At 42.4% G+C, this 24,771-nt stretch overlaps 1 protein-coding gene across 1 annotated transcript in view; it reads right to left on the bottom strand.

Moving 5' to 3' along the window:
• Positions 1-260: 260 nt before the first annotated feature.
• The window catches only part of LOC128701914 (carboxylesterase 4A), a 307,498-nt gene continuing 282,987 nt past the window's right edge, over positions 261-24,771 (bottom strand). The window contains exons 12-14 of the mRNA XM_070099784.1: positions 3,353-3,428; positions 2,729-2,835; positions 261-387 (exon numbers count right to left, since the gene is read on the bottom strand). Coding sequence (XP_069955885.1) covers positions 261-387; positions 2,729-2,835; positions 3,353-3,428 — 310 coding nt within the window. The remainder of the gene's footprint in view (positions 388-2,728; positions 2,836-3,352; positions 3,429-24,771) is intronic.

The raw sequence follows: 24,771 nt of genomic DNA, 5'->3' as shown, positions 1-24,771 counted from the left end.
TATATACAGAGCCTCAGGATAGGTCGACAGAACCAACGAGCCTAGAGATTGACACTGGTGATGGCTAGATGAAACACGCCAGAGTTGTGACTCGACCATGCAAACCACAAATAGGTGATAAAAATAGATATCCACCACATCACACACACACACACACACACACACACACACACACAAACACACACACACACACACACACAAAACATGCCATCGTCTAACAAGAGACAGTTATGGTAGTAAATAATAAATAAACCTAACTATTAAAGAGTGCCGTGCGCCTCACCAAGAGTAGCCAGAGTGGGCGCGCGGGCGTGAGTCTGCTTCAGCAACAGCGTGGGCGGCTCTACAGTAAGAATCTCTCGCTGACCGCCCACGCCCATCGGAGACCTGTCATGAAACCACTGTCCAGTTATATTTTTGTTCCTAAGAACCTGTGAGATTATAGTGGATGGTGATCCACTATTGTAACTTGGACTAAACTTTAATAATAAAAATAAAAAATTAAAATAATGAAAATAATGTTAATGAAAACAATAAAATTCAAAGAGCCAAAAATAAATCGTTTTAATAGTAATAACACTATAAGTGTACATGCACCAAGAGGTATACTCTTTTCAGGAATTTTAAGCACTAACAGTTACTTTAATTGTTATATTATTGATAAAGAAATTTGATTGGCAGTAAACAAGTGACTTGCTCCTTAATGACCTAGCATGTGATGAGCTTTAACTTAATTTACGAAAAATATGTAAGACTAAGACATGAAATATATATATATATATATATATATATATATATATATATATATATATATATATATATATATATATATATATATATATATGCGATTAAGTAAACTTACAATTTTGATAGCAATGCACTTATTACCAAATAGGGCAAGCAAAAATTTGTGTATATAAAAATTTCCCCAAAAACATTCTGACATAACTAAAAATATTATATCATTGTGTTTGTTTACTAAAATATAAATATCTTTCAATGTATATAAGAGAAAATTTTAGAAAGGACTTAATTTTAAATGAGTTCTTGCTAATTGACCAGTTTACCTATTCAGCCTATATATATATATATATATATATATATATATATATATATATATATATATATATATATATATATATATATATATATATTATATATTAAATAAAACCACTGTGAAAGAATGAAATTCCAATCCTTTGTGACTACTCACATGGTCAAAGGGACAACTTCCTTTATTTTGGCAGGGGCCTGGAAAACCCCTTTTTATTTTTACAGTTTTTTATAGTATAATAATATATATATATATATGAATAATATATGCTACTATATATATTATACAATGTATGATATCTTATATATATATTCACGAACACTAATCTCAGGTAGAATGAGGCTCAGGCCTACAAGGTTCAATGCTCTGCTCACTCATACTACAGTGGTCCAATACTTTGGCTCCCGGCTAGCGCTAGAAGTTTGGTCCAAGCAGCCAGCATTCAGGAAGATGGCTTTAAAACTTGTATCTCAACCCTCATCATCATCAGTCAATGAAGGATTTTTACAATGTATAGAATTCAGAAGTCTCCTTCGACCTGAGATTAGTGTTTGTATATTTGCTTTCTATATATATATATATATATATATATATATATATATATATATATATATATATATATATATATATATATATATATATATATATTATTATTATATAATTATTTTATTACACATTGGCCGTCTTCGAAGTAAGGTAGACCAGGAATAAGGAAACAGTCACCATCATTCATTCAGTAGCTGACTTACCAGAAGTGCACAGATATCACAAATCAAATGGCCCTCCAATGTAATATTCCCACCTTTTCTTCAGAGTGCAGGTAATGTATTTCCCATCTCCAAACCAGTTTCTCTTAAATGTCTTCATATATGTTACCTTGTTCATACTTCATAACCACGTCAAATCCCTAAAACCACTCGTCTACACTCGCCTCCCGCTAAAACATTCTACACACTTGCTGGATGCTGAAGCCATAACCTTAATTCTTCCTCACAAGCCCTCAAGCTCACCTGGGACAATTTACTCTACACTTGCCACCCTGGATTTATGCAACTGCTTAGTCGTCATATTCTTTTCCAGCCTCTCTTGATGCCTAAAGAGCAATTATGTACAACTCAGACTTCTTAGAAGATTCATTTTCTTTCAGTCCCACTCTACTGAACACTATTTTTTTTAACATCCCTATCGTACACTGTTTTAATAAGAAATTATGACATCACTCATTCCTATTGAAGACCAACTATTAAGTGACAAACGGTCCCATTCTCTCCTAAATACCATAATCTTTAGCACCGTACTATTATTCTAAACATTTGAAACATCTGCCACATTGCTACATTATTCACCCTTCATATGCCTTTTCTAAATAAATAATCAACAAACTGTTCCTTAGACGTATTATCAACTTACATTCTTCACTGTAAGCATTTGGTATACACATTTCTATCCTTCCTAAATCGTCATTGTTCCTCTGCCATCCTGTTTGTCTTTTGCCTAATTCTTTCAATAAATAAATCTACCATACGTTTTCAAAATTTTCCTGATATACGTATTCTCGAATATATTTTTACCGTGGATTTTGCAAGTTTAGGTAACAATGGTTAGGGTTCATGCATATTTTTACAAGCCAAGTTCTAATTTTCTCTTCCTTTCATATATACAGGGTATGCATACTCTCTGACAGTCCAGTGAGGCCTGGGCATGGACTGGCCCTCTGGGGCGTTGACTCCAGAAATACCCTCCAGGTATATTTCAGGTATCATAAGTACCATGCCTACTTTCTGTTCAATAGAAAAATAGCAATCACTTCAAAGTACATTCCCATCCACTTTGACCATCTCAGTATTAATCTCCCGTGTTAAAACTTATTTCCTCCTTTCGTTCCACTCTTTTCCTTATGCCATTTACCCATATTCACTACTGCTTTTCCTTGTCCTCAAGACGTTATACCTCCTGTCCATGGCTAGATATCAGAGCCTCTGTTATCAAAATTAAATAAGATTGAAATATTTTCTCGTTCTTTCCAATACTCACCTCCCTATCTAACATCTCCCCTCTTTAATTTTTAACTGATAAACTATATATAAAGTAATACAAAGTGCTGGTTTGTCAGAGTAAATAAAATTGCATACGTGATTATTTTCATTTTATTTTTCCCGTATGGTTTCTCTCTCTTTTCTCTCTCTCTCTTTCTCTCTCTCTCTCTCTTTCTCTCTCTTTCTCTCCTCCTTTCTCTCTCTCTCTCTCTCTCTCTCTCTCTCTCTCTCTCTCTCTCTCTCTACTACTATAGTGGCACACCATGGGATGCCCTAATGAACCTTGCGACTTGATATTTCCAGGTGACTTGGGCCTCTTCAAGGTGCTGGAGGGAGACCTGCTGGGGAGAGAGGGGGAGAGGAGAGAAGAGAGAAGAAGAAGAAGAGAGAGAGAGAAGAGGAGAGAGAGAGAGAAGGAGAGAGAAGGTAGAGACCAAGGTAGAGAGGAGCAGAGAGAGCGATGTAGAGAGACCAAGGTAGAGAGAGAGAGAGAGAGAGAGAGAGAGAGAGAGGAGAGAAGGCAGTAGTTAGAAAGAAACAAAACATATGCACATTGAGCAATAATCATCACTACAGAAGCGTCAAAGGAATCTAAGAACACGTTCTCAGTACCAAGACAAAGCACTCGAAGAAAACCTAATCCCTGCCAAGACAAGACACGCTACCAAACACGATCAATATCATGACAAAACTCACAAACAGGTTAACTTAGGTCAAACTTCCAACATAAATAAAGCTTTTAATATCACTAAAAAGTGGAAGGTCAACCATCAATAAAAAGGTCAGTAAATTAAAAATAACACGTAAATGCGAAAAATCTTTTCACTAGCAAAATATTGGAAAAGTTGATAGTGGAGTTCCCTCAAGAGTCTAAAAATCCAAAACTTTCTGGTTTACTTATTTCCTTTAATTTCTGTAATATATGTGATCCGAAAGTAGCCGTACCTTTCTGCTCACGTAGGCCTTTTTGTGACTTGAAAAATCCACTGTGTGGGTTTTATCAATTCACAAAGGATCATTATACTTCATTTGTGTCTATCCAGGTATATTGTTCCTGTACCTGTCTAAGCAGTACACTCTTAAACGCAAATCACTGTTCAACATGCACCCTCTGTTAAACATACATACCCGTTAAATATACATCACTGTAATACATGCATCACCGTTATTAAACATCCATTACTGTTAAACTTGCATCACCCTTTAACGGTTACACACCAACAATAAGACTACTGACTCAGCATGGGAGAGCTAAGGTGTTTTTAAACACCATCGTGCCTCCACTTGTTCTTAGAACACCATCGTGCCTCCCACTTGTTCTTAAAACACCATCGTGCCTCCTACTTGTTCTTAGAACACCATCAGTGCCTCCCACTTGTTCTTAGAACACCATCTTTCCTCCTACTTGTTCTTAGGGAAAACCATCGTGCCTCCTACTTGTTCTTAGAACACCATCGTGCCTCCTACTGTTCTTAGAACACCATCGTGCCTCCACTTGTTCTTAGAACATCATCCCTACCTCTCCACATGTTCTGAGAACGTCATATGCCGCCCATGTTCTGAGAACGTCATCATACCGTCAGGGTCTTCTACCCACCTGTTGCACGCAACCTGCCCTGGCACAAATGAACGAGTCATGGTATGACAAAGACGTGTCAGGGTTTATGCGTTAGTGAATAATCAAACAGGACAAAACACACACACACACACACACACACACACACACACTGGTAGCTGGCTATCACAAACCCTACTCAGAGCGATTATCTATACACAACACCTGTAGTAGTAGGAAGATAAAATTTGTAGGGGCAAGGAATAGGCAGGAGGATTAGTTGGGGCTAATGGGACTCCCACCCCTGAAAACAGTTTCGAGAAATGTTTTAGGACACAAGAAAGAACAAACCCCAAAGCAAGTAAATTTCCCACATGTAAAAAATTTAGTAAAAATTTTGGGTAAAAGAAAGACTTCTTTTGTTAAGTATTAAAATTTTATTAGAATTACTCTGTGTTAAATTTATCTTTTAGTTTTCGGATACACGGGGTGAAATGTATTTCTGGGCCCTTCCGGGTGTGAAAAAGCCCACTCCCCAGGGCCAGGGCTGATTCGACCCGGGAAACCAAAACCCTGGTGATCCCTTCCCTCTTTCCCACACACCCTGATCCGGGGGGTTTTGACCCGCCCCCCCCCCACACCTTCCCTCCCCACAGATTTCCCTCCCCCTTTTCCTTCCCCCCCTCCTCCCCCCTATCTCTCTCCCTTCCCTTTTTGCCCCCCTTTCCCCTCTCTCTCTCTCTCTCTCTCCCCCCCCCATAACCCCCTATCCCTCCCCCTCTTCTCTCTCTAAAAACCTCTCTCATCTCCCTTTTTTATATTTCTCCCCCCTCCCTCGCATTTCTCTCTCTAAACCCCTTTTTTCCTCCCCCTCCTTTCCCCCTCTCTCTCTCTCCCTCTTTTTCTCCCTCTCTCCCCTTTTCTCTCCCCCTCACATTTCTCTCCCCGGGTCCTTTCCCCCCCCCCTCCTCTTCCCTCTTTTTTCCCTTTCTCTCCCCCTCTCCCCCTCTTTTATTTCCTCTCTCCCCTCTCCCCCTCTCCCTCCCCCTACCCCTTCTGTCTGTGGAAAAAAAAAAAAAAAAAAAAAAGGGAGGGGGCCCTAGGGCCCGGAAAACCAGAGATCTGGTAGACCAACCCGGGGAGGAAAGCCCAAGGGGTTAGGCCCCAAAAGGGGGGGGAAGAGGGGGGAAAAAAGATAGTAAACGGTTAGAAAATGGGGGCGGAAAAGCGGGAAGAATGCAGGAAGGGGGAAGTACAGGTTTGTTGGAAAAGCTAGGATAAAATTTCGAAGAAAGCAAAGCCTGAAACAGAAGAGAAAAATTTAAATTCAGATGTGACATCAAAAATTCAATGTCAAAGGCGGAAAAGGGGGCCCGAAAAGCAAAACGGAGACGCCTTACGGGGAAGGGCCCTATCAAACGGGGGGGCCGGGAAAAGACGAGGAGCACACTAAGATAAAATAAGGGTCAAAGGGCCAATAGAGGTATGCTATTGCAGAGATTCTAACAAAACTGGGGGCCGGGGGACGGCTGGTCATAAAAACATTTCCCTGAGAATAGAAGTTTCAGTTTGGCGGAAGAAAGAAAGGGAACTTTCCCAATGGAAGGAAATAAAATGCCTCAGGGGAAGCAGATGGGAGACTCATTGGGAGGGGGAAAGGGCCCGGGGTCAGTTTTTGTTACGGGCTCCAAACCCAAAGGGGCCTTTGAAAAAATTTAAAGCAGGGAGAAAAAAATGATTGAAGGGCATCATAAAAAACAATGGTTGGGTTTAGCCCAGGTGACAAATTTTCAGAAAATTGGGGGGTTTGCGGGGGAAAGGAACGGCCTGTAAAAATAACTTTAAAAGGGAAGAATAAATTTCAGCCCGGGTTCTAAGAAAGCAAGACTGGGAAAAACAAAAATTTTCCAAGAGTATACCTCGACTGCGACAGAACACAAGAAGAAAGGTTCCCTAAAAGGGGGTACAGAGATGAAAGGGGAACGGAAGGCAATGAGAAAGAGAAAGGCCCCAGACACGGGAGGAAGGGCAAACACACAAAAATCCCCCCAAAGGGCCCCCAACCCGACTTTCCCCCGCGAAACTGGAAAACCTATACAAACCTCCTTTCCCCTTTTCCCACCCCCCAAATTCCAAACCTCCCCCCCAAAAAGCTGTCCCTTATGGGCTTTCCCCACCCCCCCCATCACCCACCCCCCCCACCTACAAAAGGCCCCCTTTGCATTTAAAAGGCTCTCCTCCCCAACCCCAATATTCTTGCAAAAAAGTAAAAAAAAAAAGAAAGTTTGGTACAAAAACCGGATGGAAAAATTTGAATAAACATGGGGAGTGGAACGAAAGAATCAGTGAAAAACCCCCAGACATCATTTGATCCCCAGAAAAAAACCCTTAAGCGAACAATAGCAGACACAATCTTCCCACGGGATATCAGATCCTGGGGAAAAGATAGAAGGGTAGAGGAGGAGATGGAGGGGGGTTGCACTGCTCAAAAAACACCGATAGGGATTTGGGGAAATGGGGGGGGCATGGACATGATTGGAAAAAAGAGACACTTGAGGTACAATTCAGCCCGGAGAACATAAAGTAGTCATTGGGTGATGTTAACCCACCCCAAAACTGCAGGACCCAAGGGGGTACAGAAAACAGGGTGATGGTTGGACACACTGGCTGAGGGGGCAGAAGGGGGCTCACTCGGGCAGAGCAAAGTTACGGGTTGGGCAATTTAAACCACGGGGAGTGACTGGGAAAACCTGGGGGCCACTTGGGGGTCCCAAAACATGGAAACCAAGATGATGGATGTGGTCTTGAAAACCTCAGCATCAACATGTCGGGGGACAAAACCAGAGAGAGGGGAAAAGGGGAAAATGAGCCAGCAAGACTGGATCTTGTTTCCCCCTGGAGCATTTTCAGACATTGGGGACATCACTTACGAGGGCCCTTGGGCTCGCGACCCTTGTTTTTCTGATTTTTGGGCTATATAGTAGAGTTACAAGGGAAAGGGAAACGGAACGGGAAGGGACCCAAAACTATAAAACAGGGGACTAAAAGGTTTGAAAACCCTGCAGGGGGTTTTCAGTGGGACAGAGGAAATGGTAGGAAATAAAGTAAACGAGATAAATGGAATATGGAACAAAAGTGAAAGGAGGCAGAAAGGTTTTTTTCCCCAAAACAGAAATAACGGGGGAAGGGCCAAAACAGGTCTTTTTTCCCAGAAAGGTGTGGGAGGGTTTAAGTGCAACAGGGGAATGGAAAGGTACAGGAGGCTTTGGGGACCCGGGAAAAACAAGGAGATTAGTAGAAAGGCCCGAAACGGGTATGCGGGTGGGGCGAGGCCCAGCGCCCGGGTTAAAAATGACATAGCACCCCAAAGTAAAGTCTGACCCGAAACTGTTTTGTATAGCCACTTGGGAAAGACAACAGTCAGGACCAGGTGATAAGGCTGGGAAGAGGGTGGAGAACTCAAACGATCAAAATTGTGAGGAGCTCAAGGTTTTTAAGGAAGTTTTACAGTAAAGACGGGGAAGGACTCGGGGGGGACAGATCAGATGGGGACCCAAAAAGGAATCACCAAAAAGTTTTGGACGTACACATACAGATGAGGAGGTGAAGGGGTTTTGAAAAAGGAATCGTTACCCCCAAACAAGGGACTGGAAACCCATCTCCCCGTGGGCCCTTAGAGGGCCCAGATATGTTTGCGTCCCCCCACAATCTTCAACCCCCGGAAACCCCCCAACTCCCCGAGGTAGGGGAAGGGGCAAAAATGGTTTTTTTTTAAAGGGAGAAAAAAAGGGGCATTTAAACTAAAAGACCTGTGTCTTTTGATGTGTATAGTATGAAAAGTTTGGAAAGATTATCAGGGGGGGGGGCCCCTGGAGCGGAAAAAGAGTAAAAATCCCAAACCAGCACGGATTCAGGGAAAATCCTTTTCCCCTGAAATTTAGGTTTTATGATAAAATAACAAGTAAGCCACAAGAGAGGGGTGGGGTTGATTGCATCTTCTTGGACTGAAAGAAGGCCTTTGACCCCAGTTCCTCACAGAGATTAGTGCAAAAGGCTGGAGCATCGGGCATATAACAGGAAGGGGCACTGCAATGGATCAGGGGAATCCCTGACGGGGAGGCAACAACGGGGTCATGGTAAAACGATGTATACAGTGGGCACCTGTGAGGGGCAAAATCCAGGTCGGTCCTAGGACCAGTGCTTTTTTTGGTATATGGAAGGGACATGAGGGAAAGGTTAGACCCCAAAGTGCCCCTGTTTGCAGATGATGTAAAGTTCCCAAAATTAAATCGGGATGAGGACCAGGCAGGACTTAAAAGGGGCCTGGCAGACTGGACACCTGGCCCAAACCAAATGGCTTCTCGAATTTAATTTTTAAATGAAAATCATGAAGATGGGGAAAAGGGGTTTTTGAAGACCACAGAGGGAAAATTTATGCAAAGGGGGCCCAAAAATTTAAAACCTCACTCGGAAAAAATTTTTGGGGTGAGAAAACCCCGGGCATGTCTCCGGAACCCAAAACCCCAATCAGAAAATGCTGCAGCATTGGGCGCCTGGAAAACCCTGAGAAAAACATTCCGATCCTTGAAAAGGAAATCTTCAAGACCTGTTAACCGTTTATTCAGGCCCATACTGGAATATCGGCACCTTTTTGGGAAACCCCGCACTTGATAAACCGTCAGAAACTAAAAAGAAAAAAACAAAGGTTTTTTGGGAAGGGTAGTTCCAGAGCTAAAGGGGAAAATTTCCTTTAAAAAAAGATTAAGGGGGAAAACGGGCCCGGCACACTTTTTGGGCAGGAAAGGGCAGGGGGGAAAAAGAACGACATATAAAATACTGCTGGAATAAAACAAAAGGGGGACAAAGAAAAGGATTTCCAGGGAGGGACACAGAAACCCAAAAGGGCCCCAATTGGAAGTTGAAGGAAAACAAATGAGTCAAAAGATATTAGGAAATATTTCTTCAGTCCCCTTTGAGGGTTTTAAAAGGCAGTGGAAAAAGCCCGAAAATGACGTAGTGGAGGCGGAACCATACACCCGTTTAAGGCAGGTTTGATAAAGCTCATGGGGCCCGGGGGGGAGAGGGGGGCCCCGTAACCCCCCAGGGGAAAAAGGGGGGAAGGGGGCTAAGACTCGACCCCTGCTACCCAAATAAATTAAAATACAAATGGTGATACACACACACACATATATAAAACACATACACAAAACACACACACACACACACACACACAAACAAAAACACACACACACACACACATAAAAATTAAAACACACATAAAACACAAAAACACCCCAAAAAACACACACACACACACACATTACTGGGTCTTACCCCTTTGACTAAGCCACCTACGTTTCAGTACATAATAAACCCCATTTCCCAAAATTCCCCCACACACACACACACACACAAAAAAACACAACACATATCAGACTCACCCAAAACCCCCCCCCTCACCACCGACATCTCATTTCCCCGAATCCCTCCCCCCCCTCCAGCCCCCCCTCCCCGTTCACCCAAAAACCCCCCCCACCCCCCCCCCTCCTCTCCCCTGCCCCAGTTCCTCCCCTTCCCCTCCCACTCCCACATAAAACTACTAACCCCAACTTTCAGAACTACTGGGGTTTTCCCCCTCCCGAGGCAATCAGGATAAAAAAAAATGGAGGTTTTCCAGAGGCAACAAAACCAAAGGGGCAGGAGGAGGAAAAACAAAAGGAAAATTTGGGGGGGGAGCTCATAAAGGGATTATAATGGGAAAAAAAACTAGAAGAACTTTGCAGGAATGGGGGAAAAGAGGATAGATTGGAAAGCAGGAAGTGGGAGGGGCATGTCAAGCAGCAAGCTAGGATACAGAGTTTAGAAAAGGTTTAAAAAACTAAACAGCCTAAAAAACTAAAAAACATTTTTGGGGTTGACAAAAGGGCTGCACCTCAAACAAATAAAGGGGGCTGTTTGGGAAAGAAGGGCCAAAATGCATGGGAAACTCTATCAGAGGGGACTGTGCAAATGGAAAAAGCTAAAAAACTTTATGTGGGGGCCCCAACGGGCAACAACAAGGCCCCAAAAAGGCCGGAAAAGGAAAATGACAGGCCACTAGGCCCCCAAAACCCTTAGAGTGGGAAACGTGAAAGGAACGCTGCAGTGGGAGAAAACCAAAATTTAAAAGAGGGGGTCACAGGGATATGCAGTGGGGGAAGAGAAAAAATTTGGGGTCAGTCTTTGTGTATTTGGGGTCCAGGAAGTTGGGGGAAACATATGAAACAAAAAAAACAAAAGGGAAAAAAAAAAACAATTGAAAGCATCCTTTAAAAAAGCAATAGGAAGGGGGGCCCAGCTGGAAAAATTTTTTTTTGGGGAATAGGGGATTTAAAAAAAAAAAAAACCCGGAGTGGGAAATAACCTTCAGGGCAAACGACTCGGACCAGGATCGTGCAGGAGAAAAAGATTAAAGGGGCTCAGGGATATCGGGGAAAGGGGTATCTTGGCCGACAGAACCTTTCAAAAAAAGGCGGGAAAATGGGAGAGAAGGGACAAAAGGCGAAAGGAGGAAAAAGAGGGGATGGAGAAGACAGACCCGGGAAAATCCCAGACCCAGGAAGGTCAAATAAACCTCCCTCACAACTTCCTAAAAGCCTCCCAACCCGGGCAACCCCAGTGCAACCAAACACTCCCAAAAACAAAACACCCATGCACTGTAACCCCCCCACTACATACAAATTTTCCCCCCTACAGCAACAGCCCCTGGGTTTCCCTTCCCTTTTCACTTCCCCAAACCCCAAATCCTCCCCCGACCACAGTCATAGAAAAAGTTGGGAAAGGTTTTAAAATACAAATGCAGATGGAATAACAAACAAGTTGAAGGGGGCTTTAAAAGAATCAAAAGACATCCCGGGCAAATAGCCTCACCCCGAAAAAAAAAATCACCAGAATAATAACAGATTCAATTTTTTCCTCCCGGGTATCAAATCCTCAGGAAAGACAAAAGGGGGGGAGAGGGGAGGGAGGGGTTCCCTCATTAAAAACCAGTGGGGTTTTTAGAAAATGGAAGGAATGGATGGCACGGGGAGAAAAAGGGGCTATTGGGAAGGAAAAATTCCCGTCTGAGGACCTTTAAAGGGGATAATTCGTAATTTAACCCCCCACGGGAAATGGGAAGGGCCAAAAGAAAAAATACGATAGAGCAACAGAGCAATGACCACACTAGCCGAAATTGGGGGAGAGCCCCCATGGGGGACAAAATTAAATAGTTATGGGTGAAATTTTAATCACAACATTGACTGGGGAAAAACCCGGGGCCCCCCTTGGGGGGCCCGGAAAAAAAGGGAGAGCCAAAATGATGGATTGGGGACTGGAAAAACCTTGCATCCCAAAATGTTTTGAACACTACCAAAAGAGAGAGGAAAAGGGGGTAAACCAGCAGGGGGGGGCCTTTAATTCCCTGAGTGGTTCGGGCATCAAAGGGTATCATTTATGAAAAGGCCCCCGGGGCTAGTGATCATGTGGTTCTGGCCCTTTTGACCCCATAGTTGAGCTCCCAAATGGAAGGAATTTGGGAATAGGCTGGGGAAAAAAAACTACAAAGGGGAAATACTCAGGCATGGGGGAAATTCCCCCAAGACATTCAATTGGGGGGGACGGGGAAAGAGTAAAAAGAAATGATGGACTTTGCAACAAATGCAAAAGGGGGGGCAGAGGAAGGTTTTTTTTAAAAACAGAAATAATGGGAAGAACAGAATGGGTCCTTGGTTCACCCCAAAAGGGGTAGGGAGGCAAAAAATTTGGTGTATAGAAATGGAAAAAGAAGAAGAGAACTCAGGGGAAAAAAAAGAAATCAAGGGAAAAGGGGCCCGAAACGAATATGCCCGATAAGAAGGGGGGTTCAGAACAATATGAAAGGACATGCTAAAAGTAAAGACTGACCCCAAGCTGTTGTACAGCCCATCAGGAGGGAAAACAACAGTCAAAAGGGGGTAAACAGACTGAGGAAGGGGGATGGGGAATTCACAAAAACGACCCGGAAAGGGTTTTTCAGGAGCTCAACACAAGATTTAAAGGGATTTAAATGGAAAACCAAAATAGGACTCCAAAAGGGGGAACTTTGGGGGACACCCAAAATCTGGATGAATTTCAAAAACCGGGAGGAGGTGAAAGAAACTGCTATCAACTTGGAAAACCTCAAAAGGGATTGGGGCCAGACAAACATCTCTCCATGGGGCCCAAAAGGGGGCAAAAGATATTGTTGGGGCCATTAACAAAGATCTTCAACACATCATTTAAACTGGGGAACTCCTGGGGGGAAAATGGCAAATGTAGTCCCAATTTTAAAAGGGGGACAGACATTTGAGGCCCTTGCTACAGACCTGTATCACTAACGTGTATAGTAGAGGGCATGGGGGAAAATCATCGGGAGGAAAAAGGGGGGCACCTGGGGAAAAGGGGAAAAAAGTGTATAATTGACAAAGGGACAGTTTCAGGGAAGGAAAAACCTTTTCCCAAACCTAAAGTTTTTTGACAAAAGGGGACAAAAAAAAAAACAAAAAGAGAGAGGGTGGATCGACCCATATTTTTTTTTGGGCTGCAAAGAGGCCTTGGCACAGTTCCCCCAAAAGGTTACTGCAAAAAACAAGGGTCAGGCCCCCACAAACAGGAAAGGCCCCTGCAATGGATCGAGAATATGGCAGGAGGCAACAACAGGGGAAAAAAACGCGACGAAGGTGTCAGAGTGGGGGCGCCTGTGGCAAACAAGGGGTTTCCCCAAATTATCCCAGGACCTGTTCTATTTTTTGGTATATTTAACGACATAACGGAAGGGGGTAGACTCAAAAAGTCATTTTTTGCCCGATGATGAGGGTTAATGGGAAAAATCAAATCCCGGGCGAAAAAAAAAGGGAGGACACAAAGAGAATGGACAGGCTAAACCCGGTCAGCCAGCTCCTTAATTTTAACCCCGCCCAAAAACAAAGTCATGAAGGTTTGGGAAAGGGGAAAAAAACCGCAGACACAATATAATTTTTGATGGCCAAAACTGCCAAACCTCACTCAAAGGAAAAAAAATCTGGGGGGGAAAAATAACTGACATATTCCTGAGGAACCTCAATCAGATAACCACCCCATACGGGCGCCTGGCAAACCTACGGATGGGGTTCCGAAAACCTCAGTAAGGGTTCGAAGGGCCTTTATCCCTCTACTCAGGCCCAATGGGTATCAGCACCAGTTTGGAATCCCCACCCAATCCCAAACATCAAAAAATTAGAGAAAGTCAAAGGTTTTTCAAGGGGCTTAGTCCCAGGCTCGGGGTTGTCCTGCAAAAAGAAGAAGGGTTTAGGGAAAACGGGCCCGACGACACTGGAGGACAGGGGAAGGGCCCGGAGACATGGCCCCGACATATAAAAAACTGGGAGGGAAAAGACAAGGTGGGCCCAAAAACGGGGTGTTCCCGAGGAAAAGGGGCACCCAAACCGAGGTCACAATTTGGGAAATTGAAGACTCCCGAAAGAATCAAAGGGGTTTAGGAAGTATTTCTTCAGTCATGGGTAGTCAGGCCGTGGGAAAACCTGGGAAAATAAATAGTGGGGGGGGAACCCCATGTTTTTGGGGGAGGTTGGATTGAGGGTCATTGGGGGAGGGAGAGGGCCTTGGAATCAGCGAAAAGGCGGGGCCCGGGGCTGTACTCACCCCCAACCACAAATAGGTGAGTACAAATGGTGAAATACACACACACACCTAAAACACACACCTAAAAACACACACACCCAAAACACACACACACACACACACACACAAAAAATGGGGACCAACCCCGGGATAACAGGAAGGGGCCCACAATGGATCAGGGGAAAGCTTGTGGGAAAAAGGGGGAGCGGGTCATGGTACGTGGCGAGGTGTCCCGAGTGGGCACCTTTACCAGCCCCGGGGCCCCCAAAATCAGTCCTAGGACCAGTGCTGTTTCCCGGGATTTTGAAGGGCGACGGAAGGAATAGACTCTGGGGTGTCCCCGTTTGCAGATGACGTAAGTTGATGAAAAAAACATAAAAAAAGACCCGGCGGGAAATACAAAAGGGGTCCTGGACGGGGTGCAGAACTGGGGGCCCAAATTGGGTCCCTGGGTTTAATCCCCAGAGTGCAAAAGTCCTGAAGATTGGGAAAGGGCAAAGAAAGGCCCTGGGGCGGAGTACAGTCTAAAAAGGGGGCAGAGACCCACAAACCTCCCCTCAAAAGAAAAAGATCTTGGGGTGAGTTAAAAACCCGGCACATCTCCCAAAGCGCACATCAACCAAATAACTGCCGCAAAGGGCGCCTTTTGCAAACCTCCGAAAAACATTCCGACATCAAAAAGGGGAAACGTTTTGGGGCCCTTTCACCATGTTGGGGCCCATATTGGGGTTTTGCGGGGCCCCGTTTGAACCCCCACCTAAAAGCACGTAAAAAAACTGGAAAATGCCCAAAAGGGTTTTCAACAAAATAGTCCCCGGCTAAAAGGTATGTCCTGGGGGGGAGTTGGGAAATCAAACCTGACGACACTGGAGGACAGGGGGAAAAGGGGGGCATGATAACGACATACAAAATGCTGAGAGGAATTGACAATTTGGCAAAACAGGATTTTCCCCGAGGATTGGACCACAGTAACAAAAGAGGACACAGTTGGAAGCTAAAAACACAGATGAATCACGGGGTGTTGGGGGAAATATTTCTTCCCCGCCACAGGGTTATCCAAGTAAATTGGGAAAAGTTTGGGGAAACCGAAAATTTTAGGCAGGATCCATACATAGCTTTAAGCAGAAAATTCATAAAATCACGGGTCAGGAGGGTGACCTAGTAACGATCGTGAAAGGAGGGGCCCGGAGCTCCCGGACTCCCCCCCCACCCTTTTCATGACAAGATTCATCTGGATTATTGGGAAATGTATCACTGCCCAATTTCTGGTGAAATGATGTGTGGTGATAGTGAATCTTATGTCAGTAGTAGTAAGCTGTGATAATGTCTTTGCCCAGGATGCTACCTACAACACTCGGTTAGAACCTGGGTACCTATTTACGGTTAAATGAGCTGAGACAATATGTGTAAAATAGAATACCATCGACCACGTCTCCCCATTGACTCAGGTTCGATCCTGGGTTCTTGGGCTGTGAGCCGAAGATGCTACTACTGAGTAACCAGCCTTCACATGCGCACACGCAAAATTTTCCAATGATATCGGCGCAAGGTGCTCTTATAAGTATTTTGTGTTATTACTTATCAGTATAATAATAATAATAATCTTTATTCCTAAACGATATAACTTATACAGTCCAAGGTAACGGCGGATGAGGGAGCGTAGGTGCCTTCTAGGGAGCGTGTCTTGTTTCTAGAAAGTGGAGCAACTCTCCCTTTTTTCATAACAAATATGACTGCATTCTATTCCCCAGGGGCTTCGTACTCCTTAAGGCTTTAAAGCTTTACTATGACTAACATGATGATCTACACTTAAAACCGTACACTTTAGAATCTTCATAATTTAAATAAAAACTAAAACATAGATTTATACATCTCATCCAAAGCCAATTATTCTCCCCCTCCCCCCCAAAACTAGTTTGGTTAGGAAAAAACAATAGCTGTTCTATAACAATGTTCAATCATCATCATCATCATCATCATCATCATCATCATCATCATCATCATCATCATCATCATCATCATCATCATCATCATCATCATCATTGCTACCTACAAGGAGTGTTGGCTGCTCGATACTCCGTCTACCTATCACGAGACAGACACATTACTCTCTGAGTCAGGCTTAATCTCTTTGAACAAATCTTGTTTAAAAATCACTATACAGCAAACTGCACCTCTTTCCTTCCCAAGGCCATTGAAATAGAAAAGTAATTAACCTACACAAAATTTTTGGATACAAAAATCCATAATCACGTTTGTGAGAAGCTAGAGGCTCGAACCTCTGAACTCTGACTAGTAAAACAAGAGACTGTCTTGCCCCGGCCATACCTCCGAATTCATAAGCAAGAGATGCCATTAAAATTCAGTCAACTGTATACTGGAAGCCAGCCAAAGTGTCTTCCTATATTCATAAACAAACCAGATACCATGATTTCAATGGGGTGGTTACTCTTGTGAGTAGCATGTCCCAGCCGACTCTCATGGATTAGTTTTTAATAACTCTTTAATAGCAACGTATACGAGATTTATTTCTATTTAATAAAGAGCGAGTCATTCGCGGCTAGATTTTGAGTCCTGCTTGCATGGATGAAGCAGAGAATTCTTCAAAATATTTGAAAATGGAAAGTTACAAAACTCTGAATCGATTAGATAAGTTTATACTGCTGCAGCAGGTAGCTTGTGCACCCCGTATCCATCCTGTGAATGGTAGGGGCTAGTTTTTTTGTGTACCCCGTATCCATCCTGTGAATGGCAGGGGCTAGTTTTTTGTGCCCCCCGTATCCATCCTGTGAATGGCAGGGGCTAATTTTTTGTGCACCCCGTATCCATCCTGTGAATGGCAGGGGCTAGTTTTTTTGTGTACCTCGTATCCATCCTGTGAATGGTAGGGACTAGTTTATTATACATCCCACATTCTTCCAAAGAAGGGTAGGGGCCAGTTTATTGTGGACCCTTCGTCCATCCTGCGCAGGGTAGAAGCTACTTAATTATGCACATGCACTCCATCTGCATTCTATGTACGGCAAGGGCTAGTTATTGTGCACCCGATGTCTCTTCTGTGAATAGTAGTAACATGTTTACCGTGCACCCTATAGTTATCATACAGTGTGTGATGAGAACAGCTTAGAAAACCGACAAGTTAAGAATGAGACACTTGCAGAACATAGAATCTTTACTGAGGAGCCTTTTCCCCAGCCAGTGGCTTCTTCAGTTCAATACTGAGGAGAACGGTGGAAGACGAGAATTTGAGGTGATCAGTCCCTCAGCCTGGAGTCAGTGTGTTCAGTCCATATGCTGTACTTTTCTCAAGATTGATGTACCGAACACATCGGCTCCAGGCTGAGAGACTGATTTCCTAAAACTCTTCCTCATAGTCTACCTTTCTTCTCACTATTGGACTGAAGAAGTCACTGGCTGGCGAAACGTTTCCTAAGTAAAGATTCCTAAATGTTGCATAAGTGTCTCATTTTTCAGGTAGAGGGTAAACGGTAGCTCAAATGCCAAGGAATTAGATCCTAAGAAGTTAACAAGATAGCAGTTGAGTATTTATCCTTCACAATTATTTTATTCCGGTTATGTGTCACAGGTAAATTTAGAATATTTGCTCACAATAAACACACCGGCTCTCTCCCACCGAGATAGTGGCTCGGAAGTTTGATGATATTACAGTCCGGATGACCCTCCGAACTGCATTATCCTAGTCCCTCCTTCAGAATGCAAGCATTGTGCTTCCTGCCTCCACGACTCAAGTCTGACTACCCTGTTCCTTCGAATCCCTTCATATATGTTACCTTGCTCACACTCGAACAACACATCAACTCACTTGAATCCACTCCTGGGACTACACATACACCCTCCTTCCCTCTACTCCAGATTTAAACAAACTTTGTCATCCTATTTTGCTCCATCTTTAAATGTCCAAGCCACCCTTAATGTCCAACCCCTCCTTAGCTCTGAATATTTTTAGTAACACCGCACCTAATCTCCAAGCTCCGAATTCTCTTCATAATATTCACACTAAGTATTGTGGTCAAACACATCTCTAATGCCTCATGCTTCGTCCTTGCTGCAGTGTTTAGAACCCATGTTTCACAACTTTACAACAGAGTTGGTATTATTCTACTCTGGTACCTTCACAATCTTGCATCCATAAAGTTCTTCCCAAATATCTAAACACATTTGCTTCCTCCGTACACTCTCCAACTTCCATTACCTAGATTCTATGTTAATCTCATCACATTGCTCTTGATTATGTTCACTTTTAATTTACGTACCCTCCCAGATTCTTTCATCAACCATTACAACTTCTCTTCAGAATAAACCATACCACGGACGGGGATAGAACCCTCGATCAGAGTCTCAAAACTCCAGACCGTCGCGTTAGCCACTGGGCTAAAGCGACGGTCTGGAGTTTTGAGACTCTCTGATCGCGGGTTCTATCCCCGTCCGTGGTATGGTTAGTTTGCAATCGTGTCATTACGATTTCGTGAGTCATGTTCTCTTCAGAATCCTCCAAAAGAACCGTGTCATCAGCAAAAGGCAACCATGACAACTCTCGTTTTGTATCAGTCATCATTTTTTAATCCCAAACCTCTTCATAACTCCCCCCACGTTCACTTGTTTTACAACCCTAGCCATAAATAAGCTAAACAATCATGTTGACATTTCTCATTCCCGTGTAAGGCCTATTTTTAGTGGTAAATAATCCCAGTCTTTCCTACATATCCTCATAAATAAGACACTTGTGCAACGCTTGAGTTGCAGATGTCTTTGCATCAAAGTAAATGCCTTTACACAAGACAATGTAAATGTCCTACGTACGACAACATTGTAAGTACCCCTAAATACTATAAACAGTGTAACTGCCCTTTAACTGCCCTTACATACGACAATGTGAATTTCCTACACGCGACAATGTGAATGCCCTTTCACACGACAATGTGAATGCCCCTACACACGACAATGCGAATGCCCCTACACACGACAATGCGAATGCCCCTACACACGACAATGTGAATGCCCTTACACACTACAAAGTAAATGCCCTTACACACTACAAAGCAAATGCCCTTACACACTACAAAGTAAATGCCCCTACACACTACACAGTAAATGCCCCTACACACTACACAGTAAATGCCCCTAAACACTACACAGTAAATGCCCCTAAACACTACACAGTAAATGCCCCTACACACTACACAGTAAATGCCCCTACACACTACACAGTAAATGCCCCTACACACTACACAGTAAATGTCCCTACACACTACACAGTAAATGCCCCTACACACTACACAGTAAATGCCCCAACACAGTAAATGCCCTTCACACTACAAAGTAAAGGCCCTACACACTACACAGTAAATGCCCACTACACAGTAAATGAGCCCTTAAGTACAGACAAAACAATGTAACTGCTCTAACATGAGTTTCACAAAGTGAGCAGCCTCTGAAAAAGCCACTGTGTGGGTGAAACAATGATCACATTATACTGCAGCACAAACATTCCATAAACGCAGCTCAGAATGTAACGGCTACTTTGTTTACATAAAAAGCAGTGGTCAAATTGTAGCCTGGGAACACGCACGAGCATTATCTTATAATTCATATATGGAAGACAATACACTTGACTTATCTTTTATGCATTATACTCAACACAAACATTAACTGGAATAATTAAAGTGACCAAACCATGACTTAATTCACAACTAATCCAGAGTTTGTCGAGGAAATCAATAAACCTTTCTATCTGAACTGTAAGTTAGCTTTGAACATGTTAAATGCGAATCCCAGCATATAAAAGCTTTATTAATATTTAATATTAAATGTGGTGGTCTTTGTTATTAGCAACACCCTTTAACACGCAAATTTAAACTGTGTGAGTTGAAAAAATAAAGGTATACTTTTGTGACTATTACTGTGTTCCTTTGGTGGGTTTTTTCCCCCCCCAACCTTGTTTATTCTTCTGGTGTTTTTTTCCCAACGTTGTTTATTTGTATTTCATCGCATTTATTTAATTAACGTGAAAACATCTCATTATTCTACTCTTCATTCCATTTTTGACCAGCTTATTTGTAGTTCAAAAACGACGATAGAACCTCAGCTTGATTAACATAGAGACAATTCTCTGTTTTTTCTTTACTTTTAAAAGCATAAGAACAATATTACTAAGTTAAAATCAGTCTTCTATGTATTTATTCTCCACTGGTTTATTCGCAGCTCACGTACTACTAGTGATGCCAGAAGTGTGTTGTGCTGTCTACCAGTGTTTCTTCATCATGGCTGTGTTGCCAGCAGTGTGCTGTCTATCACCCAGTGTTTCTTCATCATGGCTGTGTTACCAGCAGTGTGCTGTCTATCACCCAGTGTTTCTTCATCATGGCTGTGTTACCAGCAGTGTGCTGTCTATCACCCAGTGTTTCTTCATCATGGCTGTGTTGCCAGCAGTGTGCTGTCTATTACCCAGTGTTTCTTCATCATGGCTGTGTTACCAGCAGTGTGCTGTCTATCACCCAGTGCTGTTATCACCCTTCATCATGGTTTCTTCATCATGTGTTACCAGCAGTGCTGTCTATCACCCTGTGGCTATCACCCAGTGTTTTTTCATCATGGCTGTGTTACCAGCAGTGTGCTGTCTATCACCCAGTGTTATCACCCAGTGTTTCTTCATCATGGCTGTGTTACCAGCAGTGTGCTGTCTATCACCCAGCGTTTCTTCATCATGGCTGTGTTGCCAGCAGTGTGCTGTCTATCACCCAGTGTTTCTTCATAATGGCTGTGTTGCCAGCAGTGTGCTGTCTATCACCCAGTGTTTCTTCATAATGGCTGTTGCCAGCAGTGTGCTGTCTATCACCCAGTGTTTCATCATAATGGCTGTTGCCAGCAGTGTGCAGCGCTGTCAAACAGAGTGTCTGAGTTATAAAGGTACAGTATCTCAATCACGAGTGAGAGTTGTACTCCAATTCGTTTAATGCTTCCCCGTCCATCCAGAGATTAAAAATCGCAGAGGCATGGGGTCCCGACCCAGCCTTTGTTTACGTTCACTCACACAAAACCATCACTTCTATAATATTAATAATTCCGTTTTACACAATACACATGATTAAATATTTTGTGTATTTGATTTAAAAATCTTTAATTATTGCTCAGAGTATTTATGCTGTGACGTGAATACGCCGTAAACTGTGACGTGTCGTGTGTGTGTGTGTGTGTGTGTGTGTGTGTTATATATATATATATATATATATATATATATATATATATATATATATATATATGTATATTTATATATAAACACACACAATGAGACGTACTTAATTAAATCCCGGTTTCAGGAATTATAGTATTCGTGACTGGTAAACACGTGAGATGTAGCCTTGGTGAGCACTGCGTCGCCGAGAGATTTAAACCTAATAAAGAAACCACATTGTAGTACAGAATATATTCTGAGAGCAAACTTTGATCATTATTTTAAACGAACTCAAATTAATTTGTAATGAACAACTGTAGGTGAATTAAACAGAAGGGTGGACAAGTTGCTCGAACCGCAGTCCTTTAATTGACTGTCCGACGCTCTACCGTCCAGGCTAACCCAGGCTCTAATGGGAAGGATTCGAAGGTAATACTTGTATTATATTCCATCAGAGGCACCAGCTGTAGCCCAACTGAACTCCTTCCCTCTGCCCAAGAACTTAAACACTAGATCTATTCTTCCCCCCCCCCCCCTCAAGGCCACATCGTCTAAGAACTCAAATTTAAGTTGCAATAAACTGTACATGAATAAATAGCTAGGTGGACGAGGGGGCTCGAACAGCGGTCAGTACACTCTACCGTAATCAACGTGTACGCAATATGTGTTAAATCTAACAAACTAATTATTCTGTTTACCTGGGTTGTTCCTGTCGTCTGGATTATTAAAGCCCATTACTCTTTGTAGCACCGCTCTTTGTATGTACATAACAAATCATACTCGCTGATAAACAAATCCTAATCATGACACACAAAAAGCACTGACACCAATTCGCTTTTATGCAGATTGAGTTTATGCAAATTTTAGCGTTGTGATGACAAAGACGGTTCAGTGTTATAATTGAATAGTTTTGTCTTCCGAGGCACCTCTGATGTCCTCTACTCCAAACAGTCTCTCTTCACAAGAGTCAGTCTGGGGAGTCCTCTCATCGTTTGCTTTATTACATTAAAAGCCTACTGACTGCACCAGGATCTCTCTCTCTCTCTCTCTCTCTCTCTCTCTCTCTCTCTCAGGCCCTTGCTTTCCTCCTCGCTCTCTCGCATTTTCGTTCTCGCGCTCTCTTTTTCCTCTCTTGCTCTCTCTCTCTCTCTCTCTCTCTCTCTCTCTCTCTCTATATATATATATATATATATATATATATATATATATATATATATATATATATATATATATATATATATATAACTATATATATATATATATAACTATATATATATATATATATAACTATATAGGGAAGTACCACCTCTATGGCTGGATTGGGGACCCTCATCCTCAGAGAAGACAATAAACGTACCTCAGGGAAAACTCAAGGTTCTCCCCGGAGCTGTTTGAATATTTTCTTCTCCTACCACCTCCTATATTTTTAAGCTAAATGTGAACTTTATTAATAGACAGAATACACTGACAGAAAACACAAGCATGAATACATTGGTACAGTATATCATAGGTTATGAATCTCCTACAGCTCCTCCGAAGCTGGATATATATATATATATATATATATATATATATATATATATATATATATATATATATATATATAAGTCGGCCGTTTCCCACCGAGGCAGGGTGACCCAAAAAGAAAGAAAATCCCCAAAAAGAAAATACTTTCATCATTCAACACTTTCACTTCACTCGCACATAATCACTGTTTTTGCAGAGGTGCTCAGAATACAACAGTTTAGAAGCATATACGTATAAAGATATACAACATATCCCTCCAAACTGCCAATATCCTAAACTCCTCCTTTAAAGTGCAGGCATTGTACTTCCCATTTCCAGGACTCAAGTCTGGCCATATAAAAATAACCGGTTTCCCTGAATCCCTTCACTTAATATTACCCTGCTCACACTCCAACAGCTCGTCATGTCCCAAATACCATTCGTCTCCATTTACTTCTAACGCGCTTACGCACGCTTGCTGGAAGTCCAAGCCCCTAGCCCACAACACCTCCTTTACCCCCTCCCTCCAACCTTTTCGAGGACGACCCCTACCCCGCCTTCCTTCCCCTACAGATTTATACGCTCTCCATGTCATTCTACTTTGATCCATTCTCTCTAAATGACCAAACCACCTCAACAACCCCTCTTCTGCCCTCTGACTAATACTTTTATCAACTCCACACCTTCTCCTAATTTCCACACTTTGAATTTTCTGCTTAATATTTACACCACACATTGCCCAAGCTTCACACCAATATAAGACTGTTGGTACCATTATACTTTTATACATTCCCTTATATATATAATGTCGTGATGAATAGGTAAAGTTGGTCAGTTAGCAAGAACACGTTTAAAATTAAGTTCTTTCAAAAATTTTCTCTTATACGTTTAAAGATATATTTTTTCATATATGTTAATGTAAAAATTAATAATTTTGTACCAAAAGTACCTTTAGAAAACTTCCCTAACCTTTCTATAAGAAGCTCAATTTAATTTAGCCTTATCCAGTTAAATATATTTTAGATAAGTTTACAATAATTTAATAATACACAAACACAAGGAAATATATTTTTTTTCGTTAGGTTCAGAATGATTTTTGCGAAATTACTACATACACAAATTTTCGCTTGCCTTGTTCGGCAAGAAGAGCGTTGCTATTTAAGCCAAAATCGCAAGTTTTACCTATTCGGCACGGCATATATACTTACAAGAATATGCCTGGGCACGCAGCCCACCGCCGGGGAGCTGAATGAAGGGTTTGAAATGTAGGCTATGTATGTTCTACTTCCTATTGTATTTTTGTTAATGCATTTTGTCTTTAAATAAAGTTTACATAGAATATAGGGGTGGAAGGAGAAGAAAATATTTAAACAGCTCCAGGGAGAATATAGAGTTTTCTCTGAAGCAAGTTTATTATTTTCTCTGAGGATGAGGATCCCCAGCACAGTTCCACAGGTGGTACCTCCCTATATTTTATACTAATAGGTATATTTTATTACTTAATATGGTACACAATATTTAAGAGATACATTGCTGGTACAAAGATGGCATATACAGTACATGAGGTTTGAGGGATATATTTCAAGCGCACATTGCTACGTGTTTATCACGGATTACAATGCAAAAATCTCATCCAATTGTATGTGTGGACACTTTGTCACTGGCTTTCTAGTTAAAGCTGTGCAGCATTCCAAAATCTTAACTTGAAGAGAACAGTGACGTTCTGGATGCTGGTGCATTATTTTGAGAGCCACATTATTTTAAAACCATA

Source organism: Cherax quadricarinatus, chromosome 69 (assembly GCF_038502225.1).
Source record: "Cherax quadricarinatus isolate ZL_2023a chromosome 69, ASM3850222v1, whole genome shotgun sequence".
Lineage (NCBI taxonomy): Eukaryota > Metazoa > Arthropoda > Malacostraca > Decapoda > Parastacidae > Cherax > Cherax quadricarinatus.
This window is presented reverse-complemented; position numbering and strand designations above follow the sequence as displayed.